At 51.8% G+C, this 25,350-nt stretch overlaps 11 protein-coding genes across 11 annotated transcripts; 6 read left to right on the top strand and 5 right to left on the bottom strand.

Annotated features, from left to right (window-relative positions):
* Positions 1-740: 740 nt before the first annotated feature.
* N7539_003753 (uracil phosphoribosyltransferase) lies at positions 741-1,145 on the top strand (the record flags this gene model as incomplete). Its single annotated transcript, XM_056933355.1, has 1 exon — positions 741-1,145. One exon carries the CDS (start codon positions 741-743, stop codon positions 1,143-1,145), a length of 405 nt encoding a protein of 134 aa, XP_056790896.1.
* A 1,450-nt stretch (positions 1,146-2,595) lies between these two features.
* Positions 2,596-3,807, top strand: N7539_003752 (glycosyltransferase; the record flags this gene model as incomplete). The annotated part of the gene is made up of 1 exon (XM_056933354.1): positions 2,596-3,807. One exon carries the CDS (start codon positions 2,596-2,598, stop codon positions 3,805-3,807), a length of 1,212 nt encoding a protein of 403 aa, XP_056790895.1.
* A 635-nt stretch (positions 3,808-4,442) lies between these two features.
* On the top strand, positions 4,443-5,168 carry N7539_003751 (OPI10 family protein; the record flags this gene model as incomplete). Its single annotated transcript, XM_056933353.1, has 1 exon — positions 4,443-5,168. The coding sequence occupies one exon, from the start codon at positions 4,443-4,445 to the stop codon at positions 5,166-5,168; it is 726 nt and encodes a 241-aa protein (XP_056790894.1).
* Positions 5,169-5,664: 496 nt separating this feature from the next.
* sreA (siderophore transcription factor SreA) lies at positions 5,665-7,445 on the bottom strand (the record flags this gene model as incomplete). Its single annotated transcript, XM_056933352.1, has 3 exons — positions 5,665-6,431; positions 6,552-7,072; positions 7,147-7,445. 3 exons carry the CDS (start codon positions 7,443-7,445, stop codon positions 5,665-5,667), a joined length of 1,587 nt encoding a protein of 528 aa, XP_056790893.1.
* Positions 7,446-10,907: 3,462 nt separating this feature from the next.
* N7539_003749 (TVP15 family protein) lies at positions 10,908-11,529 on the bottom strand (the record flags this gene model as incomplete). Its single annotated transcript, XM_056933351.1, has 4 exons — positions 10,908-11,080; positions 11,137-11,226; positions 11,300-11,415; positions 11,510-11,529. 4 exons carry the CDS (start codon positions 11,527-11,529, stop codon positions 10,908-10,910), a joined length of 399 nt encoding a protein of 132 aa, XP_056790892.1.
* Positions 11,530-12,630: 1,101 nt separating this feature from the next.
* On the bottom strand, positions 12,631-13,376 carry N7539_003748 (uncharacterized protein; the record flags this gene model as incomplete). The annotated part of the gene is made up of 2 exons (XM_056933350.1): positions 12,631-12,944; positions 13,019-13,376. The coding sequence occupies 2 exons, from the start codon at positions 13,374-13,376 to the stop codon at positions 12,631-12,633; spliced, it is 672 nt and encodes a 223-aa protein (XP_056790891.1).
* A 356-nt stretch (positions 13,377-13,732) lies between these two features.
* Positions 13,733-15,125, bottom strand: N7539_003747 (FAD-dependent oxidoreductase; the record flags this gene model as incomplete). Its single annotated transcript, XM_056933349.1, has 5 exons — positions 13,733-14,076; positions 14,133-14,508; positions 14,563-14,824; positions 14,886-15,023; positions 15,100-15,125. 5 exons carry the CDS (start codon positions 15,123-15,125, stop codon positions 13,733-13,735), a joined length of 1,146 nt encoding a protein of 381 aa, XP_056790890.1.
* Positions 15,126-15,944: 819 nt separating this feature from the next.
* On the bottom strand, positions 15,945-16,211 carry N7539_003746 (uncharacterized protein; the record flags this gene model as incomplete). Its single annotated transcript, XM_056933348.1, has 2 exons — positions 15,945-16,076; positions 16,143-16,211. 2 exons carry the CDS (start codon positions 16,209-16,211, stop codon positions 15,945-15,947), a joined length of 201 nt encoding a protein of 66 aa, XP_056790889.1.
* A 523-nt stretch (positions 16,212-16,734) lies between these two features.
* N7539_003745 (OTU domain-containing protein) lies at positions 16,735-18,542 on the top strand (the record flags this gene model as incomplete). Its single annotated transcript, XM_056933347.1, has 3 exons — positions 16,735-17,008; positions 17,115-17,527; positions 17,589-18,542. 3 exons carry the CDS (start codon positions 16,735-16,737, stop codon positions 18,540-18,542), a joined length of 1,641 nt encoding a protein of 546 aa, XP_056790888.1.
* A 1,181-nt stretch (positions 18,543-19,723) lies between these two features.
* On the top strand, positions 19,724-21,624 carry N7539_003744 (putative MFS multidrug transporter; the record flags this gene model as incomplete). The annotated part of the gene is made up of 2 exons (XM_056933346.1): positions 19,724-21,428; positions 21,494-21,624. 2 exons carry the CDS (start codon positions 19,724-19,726, stop codon positions 21,622-21,624), a joined length of 1,836 nt encoding a protein of 611 aa, XP_056790887.1.
* An 891-nt stretch (positions 21,625-22,515) lies between these two features.
* N7539_003743 (Zn(II)2Cys6 transcription factor) lies at positions 22,516-24,655 on the top strand (the record flags this gene model as incomplete). The annotated part of the gene is made up of 3 exons (XM_056933345.1): positions 22,516-23,283; positions 23,335-24,053; positions 24,121-24,655. 3 exons carry the CDS (start codon positions 22,516-22,518, stop codon positions 24,653-24,655), a joined length of 2,022 nt encoding a protein of 673 aa, XP_056790886.1.
* Between the last annotated feature and the right edge of the window lie 695 nt (positions 24,656-25,350).

Here is a 25,350-nt window from a genome sequence, read left to right as displayed (position 1 = left end):
GACGTGTTCCTCCTCAAACTTCCAGCCTTTTCCAGAATACGACGTGCGTGATCCGATTCGACACTCGTCACGTTTTCAGCTATTTCTAAACACGACGTGGGCCTTGGAGCAAATGTTGTTTGTGCTTGACATGCAGAATCTCTCCGTTTTTCGTGTTTATCAGGGACGCGTCTCGTTTCTCCTTGATATTTTCACTCCCAGTTCTCTTTGAGCTTTCTCTTCTTCATCGAGATGTCTACCCATTCTCACTTCCTCTTCCCTTTCCTGGCCAGAAATGATATTGAGAATCGTCAGTGTCCGCTGGGACCCGAAGCTGCGGTCCTCGATTTGCCAGCACAGATGATCGGCTTAATTGGTCTCCAAGGAGGGGCACAATTCATGATTAGGGGGCTGGTACCACATGAGCTTCCTCATTTTGGGCTGACCGGGTCAAATTTCGGTCGCCTCGTCGAATCTCTGTGTCCCGAGGGACAGAGGATGTACGACAACCTCGCGGATGGACTGAGAAGTCACTACTACGAGAGACTGACGGCCTTCGAATGGGATTGATTGAAATGAACACAAACCGGCTGGAGTCGGCATACGCAATCTAGCGACTTGGAGCAAGCGCGGCAAGCGTACTTCTATCATGCCTCTCTCGGACCTGAAAGCTCACGGCCATATTCTGTACTCGGAAACGCAATTGGATCCCGGATTGATAGGTTTGAGAGGAGTGCTCCCCATGAGGAACGAAGATCAAGATGTATCCAGATATGCAGGCTCTGCTACGGCGGGCCTCATTGACTGGTCACACGCTTCTAGTCATCCTCGCGAGCGGACCACGTCCGATTTGGGAGAACGTCCTGAGGAGAGCTGTTTTTCTGGGTGGAGAGATGATCATCCTAGGAGGTGGGCGCCACTACGATCAAGTGATTATGCACCCTACAATCAAGCGGTCGGGGATCGATATCATTCGAAGTTCCTCCTACAAGGTCAAAATATGGGCTTTCGGCAGCGGCCTGACTGGCCGTGAGATCAGGATCGCTGCTGACCACGCCGTACTGGGCACGGATTTCCAGGCATGGCTACTGAGGTCGAAAGACCAGCGTGGAGGAGATCTCTACTGCTTCGATGGCCGCAATTCCACAACGTCATGTTGTCTGTGAGAGGACTGTCTCTTTTGCAGTAGCTACGATGACAAATGGGGATGTTGGGCAGGGATTTGGCAGAGGAAATCTGTTTCAGTGATAAATGACTACCTACCTTTGCGTGGGACACCCAAGTCTGTCGTCTTGCTAGAGACTGAAAACAGGCGCTTTCCAACTGGCCGTTCACCACCCGACGAGTCTGTTTCTGGGGAGATTCCTTGGAATATCCCATTTTGAGGGGTTGCTGCTTCCAATTTGCATCCTCGATGGGATTTGCTTGCGTTGATGACGAGATGAGATTGATGATCGGTTTTTCTTGCGACGATTCACTGTGGCTTGGGATTCTATCAGAGCGCGAAATGATCAAGAGTATTCTCACCTTCAAAGTGAACAACTTGAATCGCGCAACTATAATTCGACCCAAGTGCCACGTTCGAGTCATAGCTCCTTGTATCTTTGAGTACTTTGTTCGCAGAGCAAGAGGGCTTGCTGCGTTCCACCTACCTGAAACTAGTGAAGAGCTCGATTTGGCAGCTCAAGAGTCCACAGTTGGATGCCATTCTCCAAGGGCCGCATTGACAAGCTGGCCTAGTATTCCGTTCGATGTCTGTTTCACTCAGACTGTCGCGTACTATGTCTGACGAGATTCGAAAGGTTAATCTAAGGACATCAGCCGTGAGATCTAGCTACGCTTACCTCACCCAATGGAGCTGACCTGACTGGAGGAGATGGTAAATGCACAATCTGTTTACATCTCGACGTCGACGTGGTCACTTTGTTTTTTCCCCCACTCGTGCCATTCCCATGTGGTCGTGGGTAGTGTAGTTGAAGTTTCAAACTCAGTAGGAGACGTCTCCCTCCATCTCCTGCTCTCCGGTCTCAAGAAGTGACGCTTGGACAAATCCAAGCGAGTATCACCTGATCAAGGTCACCAACTACTATACCAGCCATCACTAAGGACTCAAGGAGAATGCCCGACTCATTATCGACAGTGATTCGACACGATCTTGCTCATCATGGCAAGAGTCAAGATGAGCCCCCCCCCCTGGGACACGGTCCCTCCAGTAAATCGGGGGAGGTGGAGAAGCTTTAGTGGGCCGCCATACGCATCACATCCACTCATTCTGACTCAGATCGTGTAAGTCTTGAAGGGAAGCATCTCAGGATGCGACTGCACTCTCGCACAGAGTCAGTGCAGTCTTTCCGAGGTTGTCGGTGAGTTTGGCCGGAAGATAAGGTCGTTTGAGGGGCTTTGTGGTGACCATTGCCACCTGTACGATGGACAGTTTCACTATAAATCACCTGCCGGCCTCGGCCTCGCGAGTTGAGGGCACTTCGGCGCATTCAGATCATTCTCCAACTTCTACCTTGAATTGAAAATCGCCAATCGACACAGCTCTCGCAACCAACAGCCCTTCCTGCTTGCCTACCTCTCAACCTCTCTCTCCTCCCATCTCTCTACCTCGCCATGGACTCCTGTACCTACCCACTGCCTCCCCACGGAGTCCACAAAATCCCCCTCGACCAGCTCGACACCCGTCCCGACACTGAGATCGACCATGAAATCGCCCATCCCGGTCCCGTCCAAGATGACAAAAACGTCTGGTTCTTCTGGCACTCCGGCTACGAAACCATGCACCCCTACACCAAGCGCAACATCCGCGCCTGGTACCGCCGCCTCTCCAAACAAGGCTGGGTCATCCGTGTGCTCAATCGCCAACCCCACAGCCCGCTCAACGTGTCCAACTTTCTCGACGTCCAGGATCCCTCGATCTTTCCGCAGGCTTTTATCGACGGGACGATTGGCGGCCATCACATCGCGCAGCATACGTCGGATCTGGTCCGGTTCCCCTTGTTGGCCACGTACGGCGGCGTCTACGCGGATGTTGGTCTGTTGATGATTGGGGACTTGGATCGGCTGTGGCGCGAGACTGTGGCGAACCCGGACTCGGCAAAGGAGGTGATTTCGTTCCGGTTTGAGGAAATCGGGCTGACGAATTATTTCCTGTGTGCGCGGCGGAATACGCCGTTCTTTGAGCGCTGTCATCGGTTATTCCTGAAGCTGTGGGAAGGAAAGACCTCGACGGAAGGAATGTGGAAATCGCCTCTGTTGAAAGGAGTGCCTGTCCTCGAGTCCCCCAAGGGCTTTGAACAAGACGGGAGATCGTATTCCCAGGAAGAAGCCAGCCACATCCTCACCGACTATATCACCCAGGGCCAAGTGATCTCGCTCGTCCTGGGTCTGGTGGACGAAGAAGGCGGGTGGAATGGGCCTGAGTACGCTGCGCAGAACATCTACGCCATGGATTACATGGTCGGCTCGCAATTGATCAATGAGATGACGGCGTGGAATGGCCCGCGCGCCTTTGAACTCATGTCGCTCTCTCTCCCGGGCCAGGGGGAGAAAGAATCTGAAGATCAGCAAAAGGCCCGGGAAATCGTCGAGGCGTGCCTGAGCAGGAGCTTTGCGTTCAAGTTGGCGCATGGACTGATCCTGGCGATTCTGGGTGATACGCTGGGCTCGTTGTGGAGGAGGCATGAGGGATCGGATGATGTGCCGAATACATATGCGCATTGGTTACGGTATGGGATTTTGCATTGGACGCAGGATGAGATTCCCCCGGCGCTCGACTTTGGACCCTTTGAGCCGTTCAAAACGGGGCCCTTGCTGAGCGAGTAGATTCACACTGATTCTGTTCATTTCCAAAAAAAGCGGTAGATCCAATGTATATTCCTCTTGGACATTTTGACACCCGACCCATGACGACTGGAGAATCCTTTTCCCTCGTATATACGAAGCCGGGAAAGTTTGTAGATGACGCTTCCTTGGACGTCTCAATAACAGAATGCTACTATGTCACTACCTCAGCCAGTCCTGGCAAATACCACGGCCATCGAGACCAAGGTGATGTCTGTTGACGCTCAACCGGGAGAAGCACCGATGCCGAGAACCTCTTATCGGGGAGAGGGGCGATAAGGGCCGCTTGTCGGGGGTCCCGTCTGCACTTGCGCTTTCTTTATGTCATTTGCATCATCAAAGAGTACCCCATCCGCATTCTCCGCCTCGAGAAAAAAAAAAAAAACGGAAAAAAAGGAAGCAAAAAGGAAGCTACTAGAATATAGAGAAGCCTGGTCATCCAAAAATCCCCCACCTGATTGAATAGTTTGCCTTTCCGCATAGCCCTCACACTCAATTCTCCGAGCTAGATCACAAAGACTATACAATTATACATTACTGGAGTCGCTCCCAATCCCCATCCACTCCCGGGTCTGGAATCGTCAAGTCGCAACCCCTCTCATCCACCTACAGTCGCAATGTTCTCCGTCGTCATTCCCGGCCGACCATGCCTAACAGACATTGTCGCCGTCGACGGCCAACCCAACGGCCAAGCTACGAAATTCGCCTTCTCAATCCCGGTGAGCGCATCATTCAAAGAGCTCGTGGTCTTCTTCCTCCCGGGGACGGTCTTGCCGCCCAACACCGGCGCCGCCATCTATATCCAGCTTCCAGACCCGAATACTGGATCCCCGACGGAATTCCGCTTCATCGGCGCACTCGCCAACGAGAGACCCTCGGGCATTTTCAAGATCCACCCACCTTCACAATTACCCAACGGCCAACAGAGACGCAGCGAAGCCGAAGAAGAAGATGAGATGCTCGACGAAGGGGCCAGTAACTCCGGGACTGGCAGCGGCGGTGTCGCAACGCTAGGAATCTCAATCGAGCCCGCGCAGAACATTGCGCCGCAATTATCGGCGCTGGAAGCAGAACGCGCTGGCGCTGGCGCTGGCGCTGGCACCGGCACCGGGGATCAAAGTCCGGAACAGCAACGGCAGAAGCAAATCTCGACCAAGGTGCTTGCGCAACGCATCATCGGAAGCGCGTTCAACTTCCTGGCGAGCTTTGCGGAGAGTGATCCATCGCGGAAAGGTCATGAGGTGGTGCCTTTGAAGAGCTTCCGTGACTGGTGGAGCAAGTTTGAGAGACGGATTGAGATGGATCCGGGGTTCTTGGAGCGCGAAGATCCGAATGCAACTTGAGCGGGAGAAGGTCTCTCGCCGGCCTCCGGGTTGAAGATACAGTATTTGCCGATGTTTACGACCTTCAGTCGCGATGGGAGCCAGCATTGACACGCAGAGAGTGCTATCGTGGGCTTTGTTCGAATGAGATGCAAAGCTATTCCCTCATCTACATGTCTTGATTTTCTCGAGCAATCTACATTTCCAATTGCCGATGAACGCCTTTCCCTTCCCCACCTTGGAACGATCAAAGCCAACAATCCTGTGAGACTTCTCCCCCCGCATGAAAGAGAGGGAGAAAAGACGCGAGAGTGGATCCTAAGCAAAGAAGACAATAGAAAGGGGGAAGGATGAAGTGTGGAATGCGCTATGTAGTAGAACTGAAGCTCTTATGAAATGACATGATCACTTGGACTCGTGGGTTTTTGGTTTCATTAATAGAATTGGCCAGTTTGACTCAGTAGAAAAAAAAAGGGAGGGAAAGTTTGCAGACAAGGTTTCGAATTCAACAAGGATATCAACGTCCCATCGCGGCAAGTTCTCGTTCTTTCGCTCGTAAGGCTTCGCGCATCTGTTCAGCTTCACGTTCTAGTTGAGCGCGGCGTTCAGCAGCGGGATCGGGGAAAGGTGAAGTGCTGGGAGCCGGGGATGACTGTGAAGGATGAGATTGTTGGGTTCGGGAAAAAGGTGCAGACGGCAAAGGGGGCTGATATGCTTGCGATCTGCTCAAAGGTGACTCGCTACGCGGCTCGGCTTGGTTGAGGATGGAGGAAATGGAGCTGAGCCGGCCTGGAGGGGAGGGGTTGACCGAAGTCATGATAGGCGGTAGCTGATTGGAGCCCGATTCGAGAGTGGCAGGAACCGAGACACTTTCCGTTACCGTTTCCGCCAGCGTTCGTTTCCTGGGGAGAGAATTGGGAGAGGCCGAGCGGCGGTCATGAAGGGGGACCGGAGAAGGACCCAATCGCTCCGGACGAAGGAGCTTCGGCAGTCCGGTAGAAAGCAAGGGGGTCGAGGTGATGTGGTAGCCGGTGAAGTCCACAGGAGGCGGCGCAAATGGCAGTTGACGGGGCCCATCGATGGGTTCATTGCTCATGTACCGGTGGTGATCGTGAGCTAATGTCGCAGGGGATGCCTCGGGGGAAGCCGAGGAACCATTGGAGGAGTGGGTGGTAGCGGTAGGGGATTGGTCTCGCAGAGCAGGCACCACGCGCTTGCGGCGCTTGATGATGGACTTTTTCATCGTCGTTGGACGATAGCAGCCGTGGAGTTTGTAGTACAAGCCTAAGAAGGAGATGTGTCAGCGCCCGTCGTGCCATACGCTGTGAAGTGGAGTTGTCTCCCAAGGAAGACACAATGTGCCGGAGCGAGAACAAAAAAAAGGAGATTCTACGGGATACATACCACAGGCATTACAGATGGGATGACCTTGCTCATCTCGTCGCCAGAGGGGAGTGACAGTAGTCCCGCAGTTCTGGCACGCCACTAAAGTCGAGCTTGCATCTGCAGGCGGCAGTTGTGACGCGGTGTCATGGTCATGGGGGGCTGATGTAGGCTCCACATCATGTCCGGGGGCGCGGCTGTGTGGTGCTTGACTGACAGACGCAGAACCACGGTGAGCAGCCTTGTAGATTCGATTGTTGTATGCCGGACAACCATCACAGCCTTCGGCACCACCCGTGCCATTGCAACTACCCCCACCGGGACATGAGCCCTTGCAGCCCCCTTCCGAGACGTCGGATACGGCAGGACGAAGCGCGACTGGGGCGGCATTGCTCTCGGCACCGTCTGGCCCAGCTTGCGTGCGATTTCGTTTCGTCGGACGAGCTACATTGCGAGCTTTGAGGTACAATCCACAAGCATTGCAAATCATGGCCCCGGTGGGCGAACGACGCCAAAGCGGCGTGTGTTGCGTTCCGCAATTGCTATGGAAAGGTTTGTGTTAATCGAATCCAACCACTCATCTGGAGACGCATGTATGGAGCAGAGGTAAGCTCACCTGCAGGAATGACCCAGAAACGATGTATCCTTCTGAGCCTTTGGAGAGGTTTGTTCCCGAGGGCCATTTGTGCGTTCCCCAATGGATTGAGATTGACCTGGTCCAGAGGGCTGCTGGCCTTGACTTTGAGGTGGGGGTGAGCCCGACACCTTGAGCGTAGGGCGAGGACCATACTGTGCGACATGTTCACGACCCGCCTGCGCGGATGAGATCAATTGCCGCGCGGCATCCAGATCCTCTGCCGACGGATGCACCGAGGGAGCGCCGTGGCCCAAGGGAAGAGATCGTATCGTTTCCATTTGTGGTGTGAGGGATCACCAGCTGAACGCCACCAGCTCGTGCGCTCGGCGGTCAAACCGGGGAAGTGACCGGAGAAGTCGCGGCCAGAGGGTCGGCGAGGACAGTTGAGGCAACAAAGAGTCAACGGGTTGGTATAGTGGGACCTTCCCCCTCCAAAAGCGACGCGGTAATAAGATCGCGTTGTGGGCTCTGCGCGAGACCAAACAGATGATCAGGTGTAGATTGTCGTCAGGAAGACGAAGACAAGACCGCCTGTTGCAAAGACGGTGTAATGTCGCACCACAGTCGAGAGCCGAACCCAGGGTATCACCAACGCCACCACAGGAAATCGAATACCTCCCCCAACGCCGGTGTGAGTGCCTGCTGTGGTGCGTGATCAACAGAGGCGAGAGGCGGAATGATTCGAGTATGAGGAAGACGTATGTCGATGACCCTCGGCGTCCACTATCAATTTAGTGGTGGAAAGGCAGACCCTGGAAATGACCGGAGAGGAGCACCTGGCGTGAAAGGTGATGCGAAATTAAACCGTCGTGCAGGGACGGACTCTACGAGAGCGACCGCGGCGCAGGATATCAAAGCGAGAAACTATGTGGCAAGTGGTGTGAGAGAGTGTCAGGTGATGAGCAAAAGCGAAGGATAGCAACGCAGGCAAAAGACCCTCGAATGGCGACGAATCGAGGAGACCAAATCCAGGCTCCCGGGTCCACAGACGATGCGCGCTGGTACCGCCGTGTAGGGACCAGGACGCCGTCGATGATTGTCTCCAGCTGGAGGGCTTCAGGGCGTGGATGACCAACGCTCCCACTTGGAAGAAGGTAAGGGTGAAGAGATCTGATGAACGGGCAGAGCGCGATGGAAGAAGGAGGTAGGGCAGGATTGCAAAGGAAATGGAAAAAGTACGATCAGAGCATAACATGAGTAGATCGGCGGGTAGGCCAGCGAACAGTGGAATGGCGTAGTCACCGATGAATGGGGAACGGGGATGAGCGTGCCGGGGGCACAAAAGGGACTTTTGCATGCCAAGGCAACCTCGACACCAGTCTAGAGCTCCAGGGCAGGGTGGGCCAACAGAAAGGTACTTGGAGGATCATGGATTTGTCCTGAAGGGCAGAGGGTTGGGCTGATGCGCTCTGGTCTGCGGGCGTTCCTTGACGGCAACGTGGAACTCACCTGAGATGATTTGCGGTGGCAGGTGTCAGGCCTCAAGAAACGGTGTTTTCCAATGAGGTGGCGGTGTCCCCCGAAGCTGAGGACGCCAACGATGATCGATCTCTGAAATGGAGGGAAGAGGGCCGGGAGGTGCAGGAGAGAAGAGGAGGCGAGAGCCGAGAGCGTGAGGTTTGGTCTGGTTGGTAGAGGAAGAGAGATGCAGTGGTCGATGATACCGGGTCCTGGAGATTGCTCGCAGATCGTCCAGGGCTATCAATCTGTTAAGTCTAACCGGAATGCCGAGAATCGCTATCTCATCTAATCTCTTGGTTCTGGGTCCCGTGCCCGGGTCTGATTCAATGGCGGTCCGGCGTTAGGAGGTAACGGTCTCTCTCCTCTTCGTCTACTCCTCGAGTACTCGGGTTTTCATAATCTCATCATCTCATACAAATCAGAAGACCATGACTCCATGAGTAGACTCTTGTGTAATCGGACGCTGCTGCAGAGAGTTCCCCTACGTTACCTCACTCCGAACATACATCCTGCACCTTGCAATTCCATAGATCTGCAATCCTGGATCTACCGCAAGAGAATCTCTAGTCTGTCATACAACATGGACCCTGACTCTGGCCACCTGGACCTTGAGAGACAGACCTCTTCCCCTACACCGTGAACCAGCCACACATCCCTAATCTGGTAGACCGACGACTTTTGCCCCGGATCAGTACTACAGTACTGTACTCCTCGACTAGTTAGTAGTCACCACTTACCACTAGTCTAGTACAGTAGTAGTACATAATCATAATGGTACTGTAGCCCATCCCAAAAACCCCCCCAAAAAACTATGATTGCATCGGATCCACCAGGGCCAGACCGACGGTGGTTAGGGGTACCGAATTAGACGGGGGTGACCTTCCCAAAACTCACCAACGGAGCAACCACGGTGGAGCTGCAGATGAGGCAAGCAGATTTAGTGCTCGCGTCATTGGCTTGAGGAGGTCCCCGACGGTCGGTCAGCAGCAATCTCCGCCGTCTTGTTGGTGGCAAGGAACGAAAACTTCGTCTATCCACGAGTTCCACTTCACCATTACCCGTGTCGGGTCAGTTTGCCGGGCAAGAATGATAATACAAGCATTACATACATAACCAGTAGTTATGTACCATACTATTACTAGGTAATGGTAACTATGAATACCACATTAGTAAGCCACTAAGCCTTATACCCTGATACAACACTGATCCCGTCGATATCTGATCTTCTACCTAACCGTGGGCTTCTACCTAACCATGGGCTACAGAATGAAGACTCACCGTGAACACTTACAATCGGCCTGTCATCTGTGAGCATCGTTATTGGCAGTGTGGTTCGAAGCGAGGAAAACGTAATCGCACCGATTATAGTAGGCTTGTGCTGCTCAGTTCCTAGCAGCCCGCTCGAGCCGCTTGCTGGAACGCCCGGAAATGTCATCCGTAGGAATGTGGCCCTAGCGTGAGACCCTCGGGCACGAGATTCAATAGTCAATAGACTCGATACTCATAGTCGATACTGCATCAGAGCAGAACTCATCGCGAGCCAGTCCAAGGCAGGATCTAATCAGGACATCTTGACGCTCGAGGTGCGGCTTGCAGACCGGTCTCTCTTTTGAAGCTCATGCATAATGCTGTACGTACTCGATCTGTCCCCATACGAATGACCACTGCGACCTCTTCGGTCGGTCGGGGAAGATTTCCGAAAACAGTAAGCGCTCGGGAAATGTAAAAGGATATATTGCCTATCCACGGCTCTCCCAACCAGAAGGTATCAACAAATCTCAAACACAGATAGATACTCAAGACAGGATCAAAAAAAATCGTTCATACACACTCATAGCAAGCACTCGATCGGATGATGGAGAGGACTCCAGGGCGCACAACGCAGGGCCCTCGTTTGACTGACGACGATAGATCCGCTCCAACTGTCGCACACCGAACAACCACACCCGAGAGCCGACGCTCCCATGGCTCCGGGTCAAGTGACATGGCCACCCCAGGCGTCCAGGCATCAATCGAGGGATCCAGGTACAGATGACATCGAAAGGGCCCCGATACGACCTCTCACCATTGCCCTCTCAATCCACGAAGAGTGCCAAAAGTAACTCATAGACCGTCTATATCTGCAAAGACGCAGAAAATTGCAAAACAAAAGTCTCTGCGCCCTCGCCCGGTCCTGGCCGAAATCCGTCACGCGCCCGCAGAAGGGGCTCGCCGCCAGAAGGCGGCGACGACGTCAGGTCGACATGTCAATGATTTCGGCGCTTCGCAGGGGTTGCGCATTAGACCTGCTCAGCTCCCCAGCCCTGGTCGGTTTCGCGCATGTTGGAGGGGGGCTCAATTGAGGGAATGAACTCCAGCACGAGGTAGCCAACGCCGATGATACCGACAATGGAACCGGCAATATAGCGAAGCACGTGGTCGTGCAGCAGGAGACAGCCGACGAAGATGTAGACTATGAAGGATCAGTCGCCGTGACCGATAGGGGAAGATGTGGGCAATTTGACTTACAGACACCGCGGCCCAAGAACGAGAAGAGGAAGGAAGCGTATCGGTACGCGTAGTCGGGCACGTTGGGGAGGAATTCCAGACCGGCAACAACTGTCAAGCGTGGTTAGTGGCTAAATCTCACGAGGGCACGACAGAAGGAGTTGTTGAGCACAAAAGAACTTACCCAGACCAAAGATGATAACGTATACACCGACAATGACGGAGCTCATGGAGGGAGGGAAGAATTGACTAATTCCACCCAGGACCATGAGCACACCCACCGCGATGTTGACGAGCCGACTGGGGACTTGAGTTAGCCTGTAATCATAACCCGCGCAATCGAGGGGATGGGACTGTCCCCAAGGATCTCGATCGGCGATGCGATGAGACGTACAAGATGTTTGAGAAATCCATTTTGGTGATTGATTCCAATGCCGACTTGTCGTGGAGGAAGAGGCGCTTATTGAAAGAATAGAATCGGGCGTCCTATATTGATAACGGATAACTAGGCAGACATACTGATATTAGAAAAAGTGGCAGCCAATACGGGTGCTCAACAATGCGAAGGTTTACCCCGGTGGCCTGCAGTCGTTTCACCCCCTCCGTAGATCTTCAGGTTGACTGCATGTTCATTATTGCGCAGTCGTGAGCTGCAGCTGGCCTGAAGACCATGAAGAGGGGAGTCCCGAAGGCTGGGGGGTGTTCAGCTCTCCGCGATGGGAGTGCCACGGATTCAGGCTGTCCACTTACAAAGGACAATGTGTCGCAGAAGTCGACCGGAGCGCTCGTTTGGGTTCGGGGGGTTCAATCGCAAGTGGAGGATGAGGAAGAGGGAGAAAGGGACGAGCGAGAGACACAACACCTGAAAGCTGGGTAGCTTACGTCGCTGTCGCAAGCGGCCCGGGCGGGTCTGCCAAGCCACACTGGGCTGAATCAGCACTGTCGCGGGCAACTTCCAAGCCCCCGCCGTCACCGGACACTGACAGCTTCCAACATTCGTCGATGCTGGCGCAAAGGCAGAACAATTCGAGGCGGCCCGTGTCATATCGTACGTTCACCCGTATCCGTATCGGGCGGTGCTGGTATGATACAGCAGCCTGCAGTAGCAGTATAAAGCCCTTGACCTCCAGACCAAATTGCCAGCTTTGGCGAGTTTGTCGACAGTCGGAGAATCTGCGCCAAGCCTCAGAACATCGCTCGTGGCGTCTCTCAATCGTTGCAGCACCACACTGAAGCTGCGAGCGATGGACAATGCACTTTCAAATACGTATAGAACAGGATTGCAGAATGATCGCTACATCCTCTAGCTTATGCAGGACTCATTATCAGACTGGAAACCCCCATTATTCTCTATGGCAGGACGCCATGTGCACAATGGCAGCTTCTCAATATAAAATTGGGTGCTGACTTGCGTCAGGACTATACTTCCTAGTGCATGCATGAAAGAGAATCGGTTCGACTCGATCCTCAATCCAAATAAATGCAATTGTTTCCTCGAGTCTCTACCTAACTCCCTCACAGCTCATCGATCTCGTGCTGTTTGTGCTCCAATCGAATATCCGATAAGCCACTCACGAATGTACTCATCCTCAACGGATCATGCTGGAGCTGTTCGTAGATAGCACTGACGTCGTTCCCCAGTCCAATCTCCTCGGCTGTACGGAGACTTCGTGAGTCTATGAAGGGAGCCATCGAGGGCCATATACTCTGGACATTATCCAAGAAGAGCTCGGCTCCCAGCTCTCCAATCCCCTTGAACTCTTTGACCAGTGTCCGAACTTCCTCGCGGTCTTCGTGGGCCTCTTCGAGTAAATTGTTTAGGTCGCCATCTAGGTTTTGGTAGTTTTCAAGTCAACGGCAGCCTATGGAAAACTGTTCAGGAATACTAAATTCGATCACTGACCATATTTCTCCAGTACAAGGTCGCAGAGTGCACCTAGATTAGAGGCACATTGTTCCCGGTATCGATTGTATCCGACGACTCTCAGTCGGTTGGTCCGCTCCTCCCAGGTGGTTCCCAGAAGTCGATCGATGTCGTGATACTCATCCTCAATCAGTCCGGCCACGGTGGACTCGGCAACCTGGTGTGAGATGGGCCTTGATTTGACAAGGGCATCTATCATCATTGCGAGAACAGTTCCCGGATCTGGTCTCGTTCTCATAGCCTCGTCAAGAGACGTGTGAGACAATGGAAGGCGACCATATGCGTTGGCGACCTTTTCCACCTCGTCGCCGAATTTCTGTTTCGTGCTGTCGGTCATTTTGATCAATACGTTCGATGTGGAAGTCTTGCTGGGAAGTGTTCGGAGAAAAAGTAAAAGGGCAGATTGCATTTTCATGGTAGACCCAACTCAGTCTAGATACGGCAGATGCGAAAGTCTGGCTCGAAATCACTTTGACGTCACGATTCAGGTCAGTCTCCCACCCTTTACAGTCTGCTCAATTCAGTGTTCAACTAGGGGTGTTAAGTCACGTAATTAACAAGTAAAATTTGTTATGCACTGAGAAGAGGGATGTTGGTATAAACTTGTAAATGGGCTTGTTGGTCAGAATGACTTCAGCTCAGCGCTACTTCCATGTCCACCTTCCGTCTTCCTTCAACAGCATGACGGGAGGATCATAGCTTGGCGCGGGGTTTCTTTCCCTTCACCTCTTCCACAAGAGCCACAGCACTTTGAGCGCATCCGAATGAAGCCTGATACCCGAAACCACCATGTCCGTAATTGTGTACAACTTTGACTCCGGCAACTTCGTCTTTTTCGACACGAGGGCCACCTTCTCTTAGAGGACGAAGGCCTACACCGTGGCGAACGATATCGAGTCCTTCGATTCCTTGACCCTCCTTCACCAATTGAGGTGCAATATCAATTGCGCGCTTCATGATGCGGTTGGCTAAGTTCGCGTCCGGTAGAGGATCCCAATTGTGCTTCTGGTATGAGCCACCAAGAATGGTGCCTCCTCCTGCTTGCTGTGAGCTCACAGACTGGACGGTATCCCACCAAGGGGCTCGATCTTACCTGCTGCACGTGTCATAATGTACAAGGCCTCATCTTCACCGTCATCTGTGCCAGAAACGCCGATCATTGGGCCGGGATCATTCCGCACAACCACAATCTGGCCACGAGCGGGGAGGAGTTTCTCATCACAGACCCCTCCAAGGAACTTGGACGAGAGTCCAGTGCAGTTGACGACCACATCGGCCTTGATGCCAGAGTGGTGGGCATTTGCTGCATCCGCAACGTGTTTGAGAACAGCGCGTTTAAACACTGTGCCTTTCTTGGTGCATTGGCCAACTAGCCAGGGCAGGTAAACCGCTGTATTGATACACACAGATCTGAACTGCTGTCCATTGTCCATCTCGGGTCTCAGTTGGCTCTGAGGCAGTTCTCGAAACTAGATTCACGTCAGCAGAGACCGTCTATCAGGCATTTAGGTGGCCGAGCGTACATCGGGGACCACATCCTTATACCAAGGATTCGGCTGCACCAGCTCTGCAAACCACTGACCGGTCGCGGTCTCCTGATCTTTCTTGCGGTTATAGATAATAGCATCTGAGAGGGCTGTGAGTGGTGCAATCGACCGACGAGCGATTCTGAAGAACAGACCTAGGAAATGAATGCCTGCTTCGGGATACTTCTCAGTTATCTCCTGCAGTGCTGGCCAAGTATCTCGTTCCCACGCATGATGAATACTTCCTTTCTTTCCAACTCTAGGGAGCTGAATTGTTATTATAGGCCTTCCAAAAAGATCTTGCTTTCTTCAAAACCCACGGCATGTAATTGGCTCCTGCCCATGGGGACGCGTATTCGATATCGTAGTCGCCAGGCATATGCTTTGCTAAAACAGTGATCTCATTTTCAGGGTCTTGAGACAGCAGGTAAGCCGTCGTCAGACCTGAGACGCCAGCACTACATGACGGGTCAGAATCGAAGATGAAGGTTGTTCGTAGAGTGCCGTTGTGGACTACAGCACGTGGCAACATACCCGAGCACGACGATGCGAGTGGGCATTGTGTTCTGAGACCAGATTTGTATCAACAAAGAATCAGACGTGGAGTGACTTCGATGTGAGTTCTGATGTAGCTCAGGTTAGTTCGTCAAGAGCCGAGATGGACAAAGGGACAGAATGAGTCAGTCGGCGTAAGTGGAATTGGAAGCGACGAGGTCACACCAAATAGACTGGGCCCACCTCCTCCACATGTGTATACATAAAGAGGCGGGGTGAGGATAATTGATAACCATCCGTTGCGCTGTGGGGTCCACTTCGATTTGATAAGAGAAATTGGAGAAAGTTTGGAGACAGATCCGTGCTCGAGGCGGTCTATAGCCCATACATAGTACCTCAGTACATGGCTTTTGTTGTCAAAGCCACGGATCCATCAGATACCTTAGTTATTCAAAGCATGGTTGGTGTCTGTCATTCATGACATTCGTGACATTCATGTTGACCCGGCATCAAGCAGAATCCTCAATATTCAAGGAAGCTTGGTGTGGATTTATGTATTGTAGATGCGTCCACGTCGTTGATGATTGTCAAGCGACACCTTACCTGCCGATCAAAATGTGTCATGTCAAGTCACTGTGCGGGTAGTATAACCTAGGGCCTAATTTTATGGACACTAGGTTGGCATAAGTGCAAAGTGACTATCCACTGGATCAGACTAAAGATTTGTGGGGGATTTCAAGGGAACTCGGAGGTTTATCCATATATCATCTCCATTTTCTTCTTATGAGTCTTCCCATACCTACCTAATGTATCTCACTTTGTTCAATTAGTGGGAAAATGCAGGAACATGCTTCAAGCTGCTGAACTTACTATGTGTGCATGATTCATGCTTTGTTCTGGAACATGATTTGCTTGACAAAGGCCGGGGACAAAGTCTTGCGTGGCGCCAGGACCTTTATAGCCAGGACCAGGATAGATTCTGTTGCCACAAAGTTTGCACCACTCACCTCTCCATGCTGAAACTTTTAATATTGTTCAATTTTGAACCTCACGGCGTGAATTCTCATCTTCAGATCACTAACTATCGGTCCGATGATTGATTTGTGATCCTCGCGAAACTCTTCCTTCTCCGTGTTGTCCCGCGTCTCCATCTAGGGGTCCACAATCTGTAACCCTTGATTTCAGAAATCTATGAATCACATCCTCGGCCTAAGGTGAGTGACCTGGATGTTGTTTTGCAAGATTGACATCTTGGACTATATGTTAAGATTTGCGCTTTGAAAGACTGCCGAAAATGACTTGAACTTGTAAATGTGCATGCAATTGAGTCGCGCGCAAAATCTCTAACCAACCTGTGTCTGCGTTCCAAGTCACCGATGTCATAGTTAAGGCAAGCCCTCACGGGTAGCCCAATTAGCGTGGAGGCAAGTATTCACCGCCTCGGACTCGGCTCTTAACATGGGGCAGCGACTCCGATTCCTTTTTCTAAATTCCATCGCACCCGCAGGGCTTCTCTCCTCTGCGGGCTGTTTGTTTTGTCTTGTCTTCCAGCTTCGGCTGCCTAGCTTCGGCCTAGAATAATTTCTGCATGGCTTAATGATACTGCTGCCTATACTAACAGACAAACATTTCCTAAATGACGAGTTAGGCCCGAGAAGGGTTGCCTTTCTAAAGATGTCTACACTCACCCACGGCGGCAGAATTGTGCCTATACTCACGAGTCATGAACAACATCACCGTGAACTCGACTCTTCCTCCTCACCCTCGCGCTTCCTAGACTCGCAACTTCTCCAACAAGAACCTCTCCAACAAGAGACAGAGACCTCGCTGCTGGATCAGCAATTAAATCACGAAATGACGCGTCGTGGCAAGAAAGCCGATCACGCCTCTCTGGAGATGTCATGTCTAAAGGAACGCGGGCTAGTTGCGATACCAACTGAGGGTGATGGTAAGATGGATTCCATTCACATTCAATCCAAGTTCCTCCCATTCTGCGCACACAATCGAGCTGAACTTCGATCTACCGATCCATGATCTGACGCGTAATCCCACAGGGAATTGTCTCTACTACTCACTCTCCGATCAGCTCTTTGGCAACTTCAACCATGGCGACGAGATCCGGCACAAGCTCGCGGACCACATGGCTGCCAACAAGAGCTACTTCATGCAATTTGTGGTTGCTGAAGGTGGTGAGCGCCGGCGCCCCCGAAGAGCTGCGGTCTCGGCTTACGCGACTCGGTCTGTAAACTCGTCCGCTCCCTCAGTGGATGATAAGGAACAACGATTTGCAGACATGATCGCATCAACCCGCAAGAACGGCGAGTGGGGAAGCTCAGAACACCTTCAAGCCTTTTGTCAAGTCTACCGTGTAGACATCAACGTCTACACGGTAAGTGGTGTTCAAGCTTTCAGAGATGTGAATGCTCCCTCCGATGAGCACAGGGATGTTATTCACGTGGCCTTCCATGTAAGCTCGCCTCACCTTACTTCACCTCACGCTCACTATACATGGATACTGATTGATTTAGGACTTCAAACACTACTCGTCAGTGAGGCCAGTGAATGGCACGCACAAGGGCCTGATGACAGTGAAGTCAGACCAGGCCGCTGCACTGCCATGCTCACAACTGGAGGACAGCAAGCCATCGACCCCGAAGCTTGCGGATGTTGCCTGCTCGGACTCGAAAGGAGCAGTAAGCGATGAGAAGGAAGTGCCGCCCTCCCCCAAGGTCTCTCCGTCCCCGGAGCCCGCGGATCTTGCCCGCTCTGATACCAAAGAAGCCGCAAGCGACAACAAGGAAGTTCCGCCTCCCCGGAAGACCTCCCCAGCCCATGAGCTCGAGGATGGTCAAAGCACAATCGCGGCGGTCCCCACTGGCTCTTCTTCCTCTGAAAGTCAGCCGACAAGTCCAGACCTTGCGGTCGATGTGTTTCCTCCTTGGGACATCCAGTCCATCCAGGATGGACTCGGAGGACGATATGACCGAGAAACCATCATCGACATGCTGCAGAAATGTCGAGGGGACATCGATCGAGCATTCGCCGCTCTGCTTGGGGAAAAGGAGAGTGACCCGGAGAAAGTTTCATTTCCCGGGCCCAATTTCAAGCCCTGTCTGCAAGCTTCCAGGGAATCATCACCTGTCAGTACCGGCAGCAAGCGTTCTGCAGACGACAGTGATGATTCAGAAGACCATGCCTCAACAGTCCGACAAGGCCGCACAAAAAAGAGGATGGTATCAAACCTCACCCTGGGAGTTGGCATCTTATTCCGTGATGAGCAGAACGAGGTTTTGTCCCTCAATCTACACGTGAATAGTGACAAAGACAAGGCCAAGGACAAGAAAATGAAAGGCACGCCACTTCGTGAGAGTACGGTGTCAGGTCTGCCCCAGGAGCAGCCTGAGCAACCCGAGCAGCCCACGCCACCCAACCCAAAGGGTCTCCGAAGAAGTGGTCGAAAGTCCAAGGCTCGGCTGGCTTGAAGTTCCTAAAAACTTCCAACTCTCGGCGCTCACGCCTTCCGCCGACCTCCTCTCATCAGCGCGCTCTTGCATTCGGGGGTTAATACCAGTCTCCCCATTGGTCGATTCTGCATTGCGTTGGCGTTCGTGTGGGACCGCTTAACAACCTTTGGCACATGGGCGGTTTTGTTTTGATTATTGTACCTGTCTAGGGAGAAAAGAGAAAACGGGTCAGACCGGAAAAGGGAGAGAGTTCTGACTTTACATATGCATGGGAAGATGTGCCTGGAGCAATCTTCCAACGAGCTAACGACGCGCATTCTTGGCGAAGGAGAGGACTGATGACATTGTTTTTCTTAGCTTAGACTTCATGGCTGGTGTTGATAGAGGATCCTTGATGTATGCGCAAGTACCACTTGCTGCTATGATGAATGCATGAATCCATTTGCTTGTCCCACCACAAAGGTGGTTGACTGATCGGTTGCTCAACGAAATCATATTAAATTTCTATCGTCTTTGCGCTCTGTAATGAATGTAAAGTATAGCCGGAAGAGTCACTCTTTGGTAGGAAGTGAAACTTCGTCTTTTTCGATTCTCAGCTCCAGTAGGATCCTCGACTTTGCCTTCAATGTCAACTGTCGCGCACCCTGGACGCCGCAACAATGACTAGACCTGGAGACTTTCATAGGTACCCTCTTGATTCAATGCATAGGTAGCTACCTCTCCATGCAGATCATGTTGAGAGTAGTGAAAGTCGGAAACTAAAGCATGTATCTGGAATACTATGATCGACGTAGAGCAGATTGTGGCGTCTTAACGTGTCTGTTCTAAATACAGCCTGCCGAAATTCGAATTTGAGTTTACTGCTAATGGCGGAGCTGAGAATGGAAGTCCAGCTTTGGCAAAGGACGATGGGCCTGCCGCAGTCCGCCTGAACCTGAAGGTACATAAAATCCTCAGCCTTGGCACGCTTTATCTTGCTGCACGTCAACCTGCGACCGTCCATGTCCAGCAATTTTTTTCCATCTCATTCGATATTGCTTTGTACAGTTCCCACGAAAACTTGGACGATCAACACGGTCCATTATCAATTCGAATACTCAGCTCGCTTATCATCTCTTTCAACATTTCTATCCTTGGAGACGAAATTGATTGTCACATGGTTCATAATTGTCAACCTCTTGCGACGATAGATTTCTCTGATGTCAGAAGCCGCTCCAGCAAAGAATGAGGAGACTCCGCTCCTGAGGCATTCTCGGTCTCGTTCCAATGCAGAATATCAAAGTGCGGCCGAACACTCACGAAGCTCAAGTTATAGTTCTCTTAATGGTGAGCCCGATGACGAGGTCACATTTCCCGCCCTGACGCAGGTCCCGTCTGCGTTGAGCTGGGACACTCAGCTCAATTTGGCTCCAACAACGAGTTTGAGGAAACACCACGATGGAGATGATCACCCAGTGCCACTGATCTCACCAGAGGCACCTCGTCACGACTCTCGATTCATCGATGTCTCTCCATCGCAATTTTGGATCATCTTCTCTGGAATCATGCTGGGCTACATCATTGGGTTCTTTGACTCAACGCTGATGGCCTCGAGTCATCCTGTGATTACCTCGTACTTTAATGCAGCCAATTCAGCATCTTGGCTCTCAACTGCCTTCCTTCTGACCTCCACGGCGTTCATGCCTCTCTTTGGACGCACCTCGGATGCTCTCGGGCGGAAACCCGTTTACCTCTTTTCCATCTGTACATTCTTCGTGACCACAGCATGGTGCGGCCTCGCTCAAAACATCGGTAGCTTCATTGCAGCCAGAGCACTTTGTGGAGTGGGTGCTGGTGGAGTCATGTCAATGGGCCAAGTGATATCCAGTGATCTTGTACGCCTCGAGTATCGCGGGGTCTACCAGTCCTATCTCAACCTATGCTTGGGTATTGGAAGTTGCACCGGACTGGCCTTTGGTGGCTTCTTGTGCGACTCTATTGGCTGGAGAAATGCCTTTCTCATTCAACTGCCCTTTATATTCGTCTACTTTATACTCGCAGCCGTGACGATCCCGGCAAAGCTTGGTATTAAAGTGGTTGGAACTGAGCGCATGACTGTTAGACAGGTGATTCGTAACGTGGACCTGACTGGATCTGCGTTCCTTATCTTGGCTGTCACTGCACTGATCATGGGCCTGAACCTGGGCGGCAACGTCTTTCCCTGGACTCACCCATTGGTGATCTGCTCTCTAATCTTAGCCTTTGTCTTGACTATTGTGCTTGTTCGATACGAGCGCCATGTGCCTCGGGCAGTGCTTCCCGTGGAGATCCTGACCCGAAATCCTCGAGCCAGTATCCTTAGTGGCAATTTTTTTGGAGCACTGTCGGTGAACACAATGATGTTCAATGCCCCTCTTTATTTTCAAGCCGTTAAGCTTGCAAGCCCTACAGATTCGGGTCTTCGCCTCGTAGCCGCATCGATCGCTGTGACTGTATCCAGCGTCGGAACCGGCTTTTTAATCACTTGGTTGAAACGGATGAAGCCGACCATCATTCTCGGAGCGATAAGCATGGTGGTCGGCGGATGCGCTGCTGGTCTGATGGGTCTTCACACTTCAGATTCGGTCGCCATGATATGCGTCTCATTCTCCAGTCTTGGCCAGGGATTCTCCTTCCCAAGTCTTATGGTTTCAATGCTTGCAACGAGTGAGCAGGATGACCAGGCGGTTGCGACCACGACGCTTGGCTTGGTACGCAATCTAGGTGCCGTTATGGGCGTCTCCGTGAGCAGCTGGATCTTCCAGAACATGCTCATCTGGCAACTGGACGATAGAGTGACTGGGCCTGGCAAAGATGAGGTCATCAGCCTCGTGCGAAAATCCATTCGTGCTATCTCTGAGCTAGATCCCCTTCATCAACGAGAAGGTAGGACTTTTCCCCCCTTTCCTTTTCTCCGCCACTATGTGATCTGGGTGCTAATGGGGTCGTAGTGATCGAGGCGTATGCAATGTCTCTCCGTCTCACTTTCTTATCTGCAGCCATTTGGGGTCTCGTGATGTTGATTTTGCTGTCTCGAATTAAACTGCCCAGGCTGGGACAGAAACGCGGCAATGGCTCGTAGTTGATTGGTAAGGAAAATTACATGAGTAGAGAGCATGTTCCATGTTCATGCACTTTTGCCCGAATAGATAATCTGCTACGCCGAAATGAACGATAGAAAGGAGTTTCTACCATTCATCAGTTTGAAGTATGATGACGCAGCAAAGGGTGTCACGCGACGGTAACGCTTACTCGAACCTGCAAAGTGCAAGGACTCCATCGAGCAATCAAGGCAGCTGTTGATCAGGGCGTCCCGCGCCTATCTCAACTCGGTAGTTTGACAGCGTCTCAGGTCACCTGAGGTACGCACATTTGACGCGGGGTTCCTGAAATTTAGGGCACCCACTTCGATGGCCCACCTTTTTCCCTCATTTACTCCGCGTTTGTATCTTTAGTCCTACCAGCTTTCGATCGACTCTGACGTTGCTCTGATTCACCGAGGTAATTTCGACCTCGATTGAGCAGACAACAATTGCAGGAGCCTCAAGTATCATGGGCTTGTACGCGTGGCCGCGAAAGGGTTGATCAGTAGCTGCTCATTGAAAGCCCCGGTCAACCTTCCTTTCTGCTCGCCCCTCACCTCGGCCTGTGCGCGCTGTCCGGCGTAAAGCGAACCAATACTTCCCCCGGTCGCAATTTCTTTGGGAGAACAGTCACCTCCGTGTTGCCGCAAGTGCATGGTCGTATACTTCTTTCAACCATCACAAAGGACCTGATACTGCCAGCAAGTGATCATGGCAATTCGGGAAGAGGCCTTTATGACAAAATACGCACACGATCTACCTCGATTGGCTCGAAGACCGACCAGTCCAGTCGGCGCCGGCGACTGAAATAATCGTGCGACAAGCGGTTGGTTAATTCGGGAAAACTAATTTCGACATTTTATTGCGTTTACTTGGCATTGAAGTCGATCATGAACCTCAAGACTCGTTCGCAAGCGAAGTCGCAGAGGCAAGCTTCTCCCAAGGTTAATTCGAAGCCTGCAGCATCGCAGCCCAAGGATGATAAGTCACCGCGCGTGTCCAGCGCAACCCGGGAACGATCGGCGGAGATTGCAGATACAAAGGCGAAACGAGTTCGAACCGGATGCTTGACCTGCCGCGAGAGACATCTCAAATGCGACGAGGCCCTGGGTCGATGCCTCAACTGTCGCAAATCGGACAGGATATGCCGACGCGGCATCCGTTTGAACTTTATCGACATCCAAACAGTGGCGCCTCCACACACTATCGCTCGCCCTCATGGTGCAAAAGTGACCTTCCGCGACGATTCTCGCTTCATTGCGTCCGAGTACGTGGGAGGTTCCGAGAGATACCCTCCTCCACAGCCCGAAAGTCCCATTGAGGAACGGAGACACCTACAGCAAGATGCTTTTAGCTATCTAGATCATGACCAGCTAGCGACTCTGTTTCAGTCAGTGGCTCATTCTATTGACCCCGCAGCATTTGATCCCTCCCATGCCGGGGCCTTCATAGGAGGTCCTGAAATCTGGCACTCAGACGAGGCTCATCTCTTGCCAGGGGATGAGTTGCTGCCGCATGGAACATCGAACTTTGCGCGGAAGCTCGCAGCGAAACAGTTTTACCCTACACCTCTGTCTGATCCAGAGCAAGTACTTCTTCTGCAAGCGTACGTTGATGAAGTTGGATGCTGGATGGATTCCCTCGACTCAACGCGATACGTAAGGAAGGCCTCATTTTCATTCCTTGTGCTTTGGCTAATGAAATCACAGTTTTCACAAATTCTTCCAATGCATGCTATTGGGGAACCGGTTTTGCTCAAAGCTTTCATGGCCTGTGGTGCCCGGCATCTCTCACTCGTCGATCCAACATTTGACAATCAAAAGGCTGCAAAGTACTACGACGAAGCGACACAGGATCTGATGATTGCCATGCACGACCCCAATCGCGACTCGGTACTTTGTACAACTGCGGCCTTGATCCTCAGCATCTACGAGATTCTGGCGCCTCAACAGACACAGAGCACGAATCACATTGGGGGTTCGAGAGCGTTGATTCGTGAATGTGGCTGGACAGCTCGGACGCCGGGTCTTGGAAGCGCGTCTTTCTGGATCAGCGTGGGCATGGAATTGCTGAGTGCACTGCACTATAAGTGGACCTTGTCATGGAATCCAGATACCTGGGGCGTTGACATGACCATGCAGAATAACACATATCAAGCTCATGTGGCTAGCAAGACTGAAGAGGTGTGGCTTCACAGGGCTATCTATATCTGTGCGAAAGTCGCGAATTTCCGAATCACGGCGCAGTCGTTTCAGTCAATCAATGGCTCGGTAAATTATGCGAATGAGTTAAGCGACGTCTATACGGAATGGTCGCACTACGATTCGCTGTGTCAACAGTGGCATGAACACAGTCCAAGAACTCTGAAACCTCTCGGCCATATCCCTCCCTGGCAGACTCAACCCAAGTCTTCGTTTCCTCGGATCTGGTGAGTTCGTCCGCATCCCGAAGCTCCTTAGGGTCTTGAGGTGTCTTTGGTTAACCGTACATCATAGGTTACCTAATCGGCTCGCGACAGTCTCCCAGCTGTTTTACCATACGGCCTGTTTGATGCTCGGCAAAGCGCATCCTCTGCAAGCCGATTATCATCGAACAATGCAACAGGTGCATGCACACGATATATGCGGTATCGTGGCCAACACAAAAGACAAAGGAGTCATCAATGTCTCAATCCGGTGCCTTGCCCTTGCCGCAGAATGCCTCGACACGGAGGAAACTCAGAAAGAAGTTCTGTCTATCTTCGACACTCTGGTAAAAGATACCAGCTGGCATGCCGAGCCTATCCAAGAAGAGTTGAAGCAAATCTGGGGTGTGTCTCATTCTCATCAAGAAACGATGGATCCAAGTCAGTTGTACAGCCATCAATTTGGTTTGGATCCGAGTCTGTTAATTCCCAAGGGCCCCGAGTTTCCGCCCGGATTGTCGAATCCACTGCTGGACGTTGGCGACTTTTCGATGGACAATCACCCGTACCAGGAGCATTATGTTGCACCTCATCACCTTGGACTGGACCCTCATTTGTTCTCATAGTATAGTTCTGATCTTACTTCAAACCCTGTAGGGTCCAGCTGAATCGTCGTGGACGCCTATTATGAATCAATTAACAGCTACTTGAACGATGACCCCGGCGGATGGAATGCTTATGGAATATGTCAAAAAAGCAGTAAAAGCGATTGATGTTTAGTCTTCGGAGTCGGTGTGTTGAGCCTTGGCAATTCACCAGTTTGCAATTACTCCTTGTGTTTGCAGGCAAGTTGGAGTGTTAGGGCAAGGCATAACTACAGGATTGATGCTTGAGGTAGAGGCCGGGGTTTTTTTAGAACTTGGTATATATACACCATTAAGTTTCAGATGATAAGCAATTCGGGCTTATGGTCTAGGGGTATGATACTCCCTTCGCAGCGGGTTTCAATCGAAATCAACGAAGATTGGGAGTGGTCCGGGGTTCAATTCCCCGTGAGTCCAATGCTTTTTGCTTCCCGATGGGCAGCCATGATTCATTCATTCATCTTTGCATTGTTGCATTTTTGCCCAACATTGCCATGTGTGGTCCTCATCTAGGAGAAAGGGGAGGGGTCTCAGCTCTATTTGAAATTGATCTTTTCTGCGATTTCAGCAATTTTTCCCAGAGCACACAAAGCTGGGGAGATGTGCCCCATAAAGACGACTATTGTAGCGATTGATTGTCTGGGGCGGTCCAGCGGTGCGGTAACGCGGAATTTCCG

Source organism: Penicillium diatomitis (genome assembly GCF_028827545.1).
Source record: "Penicillium diatomitis strain IBT 30728 chromosome Unknown utg000004l_segment0_segment0, whole genome shotgun sequence".
Classification (NCBI taxonomy): domain Eukaryota; kingdom Fungi; phylum Ascomycota; class Eurotiomycetes; order Eurotiales; family Aspergillaceae; genus Penicillium; species Penicillium diatomitis.
The sequence above is the reverse complement of the archived record's forward strand: the minus strand, read 5'-3'. Positions and strand labels throughout refer to the sequence as shown.